General features: G+C 37.5%; 1 protein-coding gene across 1 annotated transcript; it reads left to right on the top strand.

The window, feature by feature from the left end:
* The first annotated feature begins 4975 nt into the window (after nt 1–4975).
* LOC149028502 (trihelix transcription factor GTL2-like) lies at nt 4976–8239 on the top strand. Its single transcript, XM_089137183.1, has 2 exons — nt 4976–5638; nt 6117–8239. Exons 1-2 carry the CDS (start codon nt 5184–5186, stop codon nt 7480–7482), a joined length of 1821 nt encoding a protein of 606 aa, XP_088993309.1. The 5' UTR covers nt 4976–5183; the 3' UTR covers nt 7483–8239.
* The last annotated feature ends 1404 nt before the right edge of the window (nt 8240–9643 follow it).

Here is a 9643-nt window from a genome sequence, read left to right as displayed (position 1 = left end):
AAACCGATTCCTATTCTAGGGACCCAAATCCTACCCAATCCTACTAAGGCTTGAGAACCCTCAATCTAACCTTACATATCCAGGTTCTTCTAGGCCTAACCTACCTGATTTACCCTAAATAGGGTAAGTTAGGGTCAGGTTAACCCTAATTTATCCTGGAAATAGTATAACAAATATCCTCAACAACCCTTATTTTTTTTATTTGAAGAATTAACTAATGATATATTAAGGATAATTTTCATTTGAACCCCCTAAGGTTTGGTCCAAGTCACTTCTAGTAAAAGAAAAAATGATGTTTTTCATTTGCCTTCCTTGTGGTATTTAAAAAAAAAAAAAAAAAAAAAAAAAAAAACTGAATAATGACATATTGTCATTTTTATGATCAAAATACTCTTATAATTTGTTCTTCTTTTTTGGATCTGAAGGTCATCCAGGCTAGCTTATGCACACATCGACTACATCCTTTGGGAAATTTTTATATAATTAATATCAGTGGGGCTTTGTCCCTAGTTTCGAAGGGACTTGAACTCTGACCTCCTACCTAGAAGCATTGGTCTTTTGCCAACTGAGCCACATCTCGAGGTTTTTCTCATAATTTTTGGATTTCCTTTCTTTAATGGTTACCATTAGATACTTCTCACATAGTAGTAAGTGAATCCAATGGCGGAGACTACAGAACGTAGAGTACACATGTAAGTATGATTATTTATTTATTTATTTATTTCACTTTCTATAACTCTTAGTTTTTGAATTCTTGGTTTCAACTCCTTCACTCAAATACTTTCCTATACCGATGGAACCCTAACTTTTAGTTTTTGGATTCATCACAACCTAAACCGATTCCCATTCTAGGGATCCAAATCCTACCCAGTCCTACTAAGCCTTGAGAAACCCCAATCTAACCTTACATGTCAAGGTTCTTCAACGCCTAACCTACCTGATTTACCCTAAATAGGGTAATTTTCATTTGCCTTGTGGTATTTAAAAAAATAAAATAATTAATTACATATTGTCCTTTTTATGATAAAAATACTCTCATATTTTTTTCTTCTTTTTTTGGATCTGAAGTTCATTCGGCCTAGCTTCTCCACACCTTGACTACATCCTTTGGGAATTTTTTATATAATTAATATATGTGGGGCTTTATCCTTGGCCTCAAAGGGATTTGAACTTAGGGGTGTAAATGGATAACCGAAATCCATTTCCGAATTCGCATCTGCATCCATTTAGAGGTATCCGAATCTGTCCGATTATTAATAGGATGAGGATATGGTATACCCCTTTCTTACCGATTATTATTTGTCCGATAAAATTATCTGATTAAGTTACTTATTTAAATTTATTATTCTTATTTTTATAAATTTTACCTATGATATATGACTATTTTTCTAGATTTTCTATTAAAATAGCTACCAAAGTTGTTAGATTCTTAAATTTCATACCTAGCCCTCACAAATAAAAAGGTAAAGATGTAAGCAGGTAGTTGAAAACTTGTATTCAATCTATATTCATGCCCATTTAGAAGAATCTATTTAAGAAAATAACTATCCGAATCCGACAAAATCCGTCCGAAAACCAATAGGATATTATCCGAATCCGTCCGAATATAATAGGATGCGGATATGGATATACCACTATCCGATCTGAATCCGGTCCGTTTACACCCCTACTTAAACTCTGACCTACCTAGAAGCATTGGTCTTTGCCAATTGAACCACCTCTCGAAATTTTCCTCATAATTTTTGGGTTTCTTTTCTTTCATTAGATGCTTCTCACATAGAGTACACATGAAAGTATGATTTTTTTTTTTTAAATATTTTATTTTTTATTATTATTTCACTTTCTAACTTTTAGTTTTAATTTGAATTCATAGTTTCAACTCCTTCACTGAAATACTTTCCTATACCGATGGAACCCTACCTGGATAAGCAGCAGCAGCAGCAAATCGCTTGAATCCACAGAAGATTGGACTGGTCTGGGCTCTTTAAAACTCTCACCTTGACCTTGATAGGCAAGAAAGCTCCTCTACTAGATCAACAAGCTTCAATGTCGCTCAAGATTCGTGAGACATAGATGGGGTAAAATGTCAAAAAAGAAAAAAAAATATCATTTCTAACAGATATCAAACATAACGAATTCTCATGCTGCTTTGCCATTACTCCGCTTCAAATCCATGTGGCCAGGACATCTTTTTCACCATTTCGCCAAGCAGGGTAAATACGGTGGGTGCTGCATAAAACTTTTTCACTTTTTCATTTGAACAGGGAATACTCCTTTTTCTAATCGACACTTCGCCATTAGATCTCTATAGTTACCTCATTCATCCATACTCAGATCGTCGACCTAAGATTGTTATTTGTTTATCAGATCAGGGGCCTGAAATTTTGTAAAACTCTATTTACATGCAATTGTATATTGAGTACGTACGATGTGGTGTTGGTTCTTGTTTCAATGGCTCTGTTCGTTCTTGGGTTTTTCTTTTTCATCTTGTTTTGCAGGAGGAAAACTGTGGATTCAAGCGATGGCTGCTGCAGCTTACTCTAAATAGTTAGGGTTCCATTGGGAGAAGAAGGTATTTCAGTGAGAGAGAGTTGAGGTTGGAATTCAAAAACTAAAGAGTTCCAGGATATAATTTACATTTACATGTGTACTCCTACTTTTTAATCTCCACCGGTGGATTCACTTACTAATACACAATAAGCATCTAACGGTAACTATTAAAAAAAATCGATAAGGGAATATAGATCATAAAAATGACAATATATCTTTAATTTATTTTTTTTATTACTGCACTGGAGGCAAATGAAAAATGTTTCCATTTTAACTAAAAATGACTCTGAACCAAACCTTAGGTGGTCCGCAGGTCTAAATGAAAATTACTCATATATTAATTTCAAAAAAGAAGAAGAGATCATCTGTGTTGAAAATAGTTTTTAAGAATACTTACTATTGCCTCATATACTATAGCTTGATTACTATTTTAAGTTGTAGTTTCTTTCTCTTTTTTTCTTTTCTTTTCTTTCTTTCTTTTCTTTTTTTCTTTTCTTTTCTTTTCTTTTCTTTTCTTTTCTTTTTTTTTTTTTTTTAGTTAACTTGATTTCATGTCATCAGGATCCAACTTTTATAATTTAAAAATAACAAGAATACAATGATAAATTTCGTATTTCTTACATATCGTCTTCAAATTCATAATTCTAAAAAAAACAAAATAGACATTAAACTTTCAACTATATCGCTTTCTTAACACCGTTAAAAGTGAAAGGTCAATAATCATTTTACAAAAGCAAAACATCTCTATTGTAATTAAGCAATAGTAATTATTTCTAGTTATTAAACTTCATATTTTACACAACTCAATGACTTGAGTATGAGAATTTACTTCCAATCCATTTTTTTTTTTTTTTTTTTTTTTTAAATCTTATGATAATTATCATTGAGTTTTGAAAAAAATATCAACTAAAATCTCCTTTATTTACTTGATCTGTATTGGTATTATTATCTTGAATGGTTGATTAAGAAAGTGAAGATTTAAGATCTCCCAATTATCTTCAATGGTAATTGAAGTCTTTGAAAGTCTAGAAAGGAAAAAAATCATCTGTTGTGCACATCTCTCTGATATGCACAGCAGCGCACCACCACAACGTACCACATGGAATATACTAAATAAAGGGCTAAGATTAAATATCTGATTTTAAGTGAAAGGAATTCAGTTTTGAGACCCATTTGCTGAAAATACCCACCTAGATGTAAGACCCGACATCAGGTGGAAGTACAGCGATGGGATCGTCTGTCTTCTTTTGCTTTCTCCCTTCAAAAGTTCACCGAAAAGAAGAAATCTGCAGCATATGCAGAATTATAAGTCTTCGCTTCTTTTCAATTTTCAGCTTCCAGCCATTAACCAAAATCATGGCTTTTATCTCATCAGGAGACTGCAATTATCTCCTTTTTCATTGTTCATTATGTTTTTTTCTTTTAACCTTCCTTGCTACAACATCGTTGAGTTTCAATTTTACCAGTTTCAATAACTCAATACTGGTTGATCGCAGCATCGTGCTCCAGGTAAATGCAACACCCTCCTGATCCAGTGATCGACCTCACTGTAAATAGACTTGGGAGCGGGGCCCTAACTGATAGCACAGGTGGTGTGATTTATAATACTCCAGTTCAACTTTGGGACAAGAAGAGCGGAAACTTAACCAACTTCACAACCCATTTCATCTTCACCTTGGGAGATACAAAACAAGGCTGCCCAAACTGCTACGGAGAGATATGCATAGCAGATGATTTTTTTCCGTCTAGGAAAGACTGTGAAACACTTAAAAAGAGTCTAGAGTGATGGAGTTGAAATTAAAGATCCATACGGCTGTATTGAAGTGGGATTATGTTAAGGTTATTGCGACGTTAGGTTAAATAATTATTCAAATTTCGAACTCAATATATATGCCTCTAATTTAATTCAAGGTCGGGCTAGGTTGGCTGATGGGCTAAAACCAAAGTCGACCTGATCTTGTCAGGGGTCGATCCAGGCTTAGGGTGGGTTCGAACCGGTTTAAGCTTATAAGAAATCAGCATGGAGTCAACCCGGTCGATATGAGGCAGAATCGATCTTGAGTCATGACACCTATGGCCGCCTGTACGCGCTTTGCAACGGCCGATACCGACACCACTAGTTCATGATTGGGAGACACGAGATTAAATATTGATGGGACCCATTGTGAGCACGTGCAGTGTTTGTGAGCTACCGAGCAGGGAAATCAATGTAAATGGAAGGGTCTACCGTGAGTTAACAGGCGGTAGGTCAGATGGTTGGTTGGACCGCGTAGCTGGCTATTGATGTCATGAGAGGAGAGATAGAGAGAGAGGGAGCGCACGTGGGGTCCTCTGCTGTGCATGTCGTCACGTGTGGTGATTATTCATTACGCTTATTGCACCATCATAAGCAGCATCAACCATAAGCTTTCCTCCTGCATAGGATTCTAAGGGACCCCTCCTCTCTTCTCTCTCTCTCCCGAAAGCCAAAAATTAAGTGGCCTTTTCCAGGATATGAGACAAAGTCTTTGATTAAGAGAGAGAAAGATCGGGAGCTTTTTGTTAGATTCATAGTTGTTGCACAGAGAAGAATTTCCTTCTACAGTGTGCAAAAGACCAGAGAGAAAGAAGGATTTCACCCTCTCACTCAAACGATGTTTAATGGAATTCCAGACCAGTTCTACCAGTTCATAGATTCAAGAACACCTCTCACTCTTCCACTCCCACTCTCTCTCCCTCTTCATGTCTCCCCTTCTAATTGCTTCTCAGTCCTCGATCCCCCTCCTTCCCATCCTCAACAACAGCAGCAGCAGCAGCAGCAATTCATCTTCCAGTCTCATCATGCTCTTCTCCACCATGACCACCACCACCAATTGCACCGGCAGTCACCCACCGTGGAAGATGAAGATAAAGAAGAGCAAGAGGAAGAGAGTACTGAAGCTGTGTGTAGAAGCATGGAGGTCGACCTCCCTGGGTCGTTGAACTTGAAACCCTCTTCTTCCCAAGTAGCAGCAGATCCCTGGACGGAAGAAGAGATACTTGCACTGTGGCGGATCAGATCTAGCATCCAATCTGGCTTCACCGACTTCGTTTGGGAACTTGTTTCAAGGTACATGTATTTCCCATTAGTAAGCTCCAGTACTACCACTGTTAAGGGGCATCTTCAGCTCTGCAATTTACCATTTCTGAAACACTGTGGCCATATAAACATTTGTTTTTAGTACCTTTTTTTTCCTTTTTTATTCGAACATTGTAGAGTGTAATCTAGACTTACTAGCTGAATTGATCTCCTTAAAATATACAATTAAATTAGATTTAAGCACTACAAGAAATAACATCCAAGGTTACAAGAAATAACATCCAAGGTTATTCCTTTTTCTAATATGGTTAATTTTGGATACTGAATTTTTTGTCTCTTCCATTAGCTGGAGAGTGGAGCTTGAGACTAGCTACTGTCTGTATCTCTGTTTCCCTTCCCACCCCCTCTCTATATTCTATCGGAATTTGAAACCCTTCTTCAAGAGGCAGTGGGTTACTCAAGAAATTTGAGGAAACCAACTTTAATTTTTTCTTTTTTTCATTTTTAGGAAGCTTGCAGAAATTGGATTCAAAAGGAGTGCTGAGAAATGCAAGGAGAAGTATGAAGAGATAAGTAAGTACTACAATGCCACAACCACCACTTGTAGCTATAGTAAGAACTCCAGGTCCTTTAATGAGCTTGAAGCGTTATATGAAGGGGTAAATCCTCATGACCACACATCTGAGAAGGTAGTACTGAGAGATGAAGGAGGTGAAATGATGAAAATTGATTCTGAGGAGAACTCAGGGAATGAGACCTTAGTAAATCCTGCTATGGAAAAGGAATGTGTGACCAAGAACACGAGGACGACGAAGAGGAAAAGGCATCAAAAACTCAAAATGCTGAAGAGTTTCTGTGTAGAAATAGTGAACAGGATCATGGTTCAGCAAGAGGAAATGCAAAACAAGCTTCTTCAAGACATGGAAAGGAGAGAAGAAGAGAGGATAGCTCGAGAGGAAGCATGGAGGAAGCAAGAGATGGCTCGGATGGACAGGGAGATTGAGCTTAAGGCCCATCTTCAAGAGAGTGCTCGTGGTAGAGAGGCTACAATAATTGAGATTCTGAAGAACTTGGAGTCTACAACTCCATCCCAAATCCAGGGTCTCTTTCTGAAAAACAAAGACCTTCCAAAGACACCAATCAATTCAGATCCTTCCTTGAACCCATCAGAGAACAACCCCAAAGTGCCCATTTCATCTGCAATGACTGATCAAGTCCCTCAAAACCCTAGTTCTTTGCAAGCCCAGAACAATCCTTCAGATGTACCTTCCTCTTCTACTGTAGCCCTAGTTCCCTCTTCCTCGTCTACCCCAGATCTAGGTCATCATCAGAACCATGACTCCCTTGCTATCCAAGAGAATACAGTTCCCCAAAACCCTAATTACGCATACGGTACTGATAGAGAAGATCTTGGCAAAAGATGGCCAAGAAATGAGGTTTACTCTCTGATAAACCTCAGGTGCAATCTCTACAGCAGTGGGGAAGACAAGGAAGGCTCCAAGGTTCCTCTCTGGGAGAGAATCTCTCAAGGAATGCTGGAGTTGGGCTACCATAGGAGTGCCAAAAGGTGTAAAGAGAAATGGGAGAACATAAACAAGTACTTCAGGAAAACCAGAGATGCAAAGAAGAAGAGGTCTTCTGATTCCAAAACCTGCCCTTATTTTCATCTACTGAGCAACTTCTACAATCAAGGTAAGCTCACCCTACACCCTGAAGGGCCTGAAAACCATTCAAATTCGTCGGAAAACCGTTCAAAACAACCAGCAGGTACCGATTTCAGATCACCGGAATGGGGTATGGAACAAAGTCTCGCCCATGTCGATGAAGATCCTGTGACGAAATCAGCACGAGTACCGGCCTTAGAATTTGAATAATCAGGTTTTCTTTCTAGATCAAATCAATCATCATCAATGTGATGACACTGTTACCTTTTACTGTGTTTCATTATTATCTAATATGGAAATAATTGTCAATTTAGTGTAAGATCTAGAGATGATTGAATTTAACACATCACCAGAGAGAGAGAGAGGGAGAGTGAGAGACGAACAGAACCACCGACATTTTTGCGAATACGTACGGTGACAAGACGATGTTCGGTTTTGTGTTGGACTTGGACGTGGTGGTGGTGAAGGGGTCCACCACCACATGACAATGGACAATGGTCTTCTGAGAACCACAGAAGGGATTTCTTGTCTTTTACTTCACTGGCGTTGGAGCCTTGGAGCCTTGGAGGTTAACACCATACACGTAAGCCGCCACACGGCTGTGCTCCAAAAATCTCCAAACTCCCAAGTCAAAACTGTCAAACTGGACAGCATCGCACGTGATGATCTACCTCGATTACGGTAATTAGATCATATACAATTATGCAATACGCGCGTGTAGACGAATGGAGCGCGTTACCTGTGGTCCCTTGATTGCCGCGTGAGAGTTCACTGATGTACTTCTCTCACTCTGATGTGAGGCTCATATGTTGAGCCATTAAGATAGATTAAGGAGGTTTTAGGTTTCAAAATATTTTATATTTTTTTTTGTGTGTTATCTATTGAATTTATCAGTTCTAGTTTTTGTAACTAATTTGATAATGATAAAAAAGATTTTGTTGGTATGTAATCAAATACATCTACTTCCTGTACTAAATGGTGTAGATATATTATATCATATTTAATTAGTATAAAATGATATAATTTGTTGCTATTATTATTTTTAATTGAATTGCTGCAACCAGGTTGATTTGTGTAACTTGGTCAATTTCATTATTATATATGTTAGGTGGTACGAGCATGTTATTGATCATATTTATTGTATGATATGGTACATAATAAGTGGTAAGGTTTTGAATTCGATACACAGCATGAATCGACACCGTTAGTGTCTATTAGAGTACTAGCTGCACATGAACTCTTCAACAACCGAATCAGTAATTTAAAGTTGAATTTGAATTCGAATTCATCAAGAGTTTTATATCAAGAAAACTTAAGAAGGGAAAAGGATAATGATAAGAATCATTCCGAATTTCAAATTCAAAATAGTTGTGTACCAATTGTATCTTGTTGTGATGTGGATACAATAAATTCAAATGTAAAACGAATTCTAGATCTAGAGGCATAGGCAACTGAGAATTACCCATTCAATAGTGGACGTAGGTTGCACACTGCATTTAAAGTACTCTAATTTTTTGTTGTCTTCCTCATCTTCTTATCTTCTATCTTCTTCTCAAATCCTACCTTAACATGACATCACAGGTCCAAGTTTCAGCCTCCACTAAGTCCTTCCCTAACCTCAGTAGCTTTCATCTCTATCAAGGTTAATGAGATGAATTCCATGTTGTGGAAATCATAGTTTGTGCCTCTCTTGAAAAGCCATGGTTTGCATGGTTACGTTGACGGATCTAAGCCATCTCCAGATCCTATGATCCTAGTTGCATCAAACATCACCAATGAATCCGGCAACAACAAAGAATCTCTACAGTACATTCCCAATCCTGCATATGTCAAATGGGAGAAACAAGGACAATTTATTTTGTGTTGGCTCATAGCTTCCCTTCTGAGCCAATTCATGCTCAAGTAGTTGGATGCAACACTGCTCGAGAAGTTTGGGAGTAACTATGTCGTTTTTACTTGAAAACATCTACAGCCGGCGTTATGCAACTTCAATTCCAACTCCAGAATATCAAAAGAGGAGGAGCTCGCTACAATTTATGAAAATTTGCTGAAAATTTAGGCTATAGCATAACAAGGTGCGAACTTTCAACAAATTTTGCCTATTCACCCATGGTGAAACTAGCAAATTGGTAAAATTTTGCCAAGTTTCGACCAGATTTCACTCATCATTTTTGGAGGGTTATTTTAGATCATTTTGGGCCGAAATTTGGTGTCTAGCATAATTTAATGCCAATAAACACACTGATGCTTGGCACTTAATTGAAAAAATATCCATTGATCTTGAAGATTCCGCTACAAAATACCTTCCTAATTATTTCTAGAAATTATTCCATGTAGATTCTCCTTCTTAACCACATTTGGCATGTTACAT

The sequence above is a fragment of the Hakea prostrata genome, chromosome 1, assembly GCF_041222555.1.
Source record: "Hakea prostrata isolate BN-2017 chromosome 1, UWA_Hpros_2, whole genome shotgun sequence".
In the NCBI taxonomy this organism is placed as follows: Eukaryota; Viridiplantae; Streptophyta; class Magnoliopsida; order Proteales; family Proteaceae; genus Hakea; species Hakea prostrata.
This window is presented reverse-complemented; position numbering and strand designations above follow the sequence as displayed.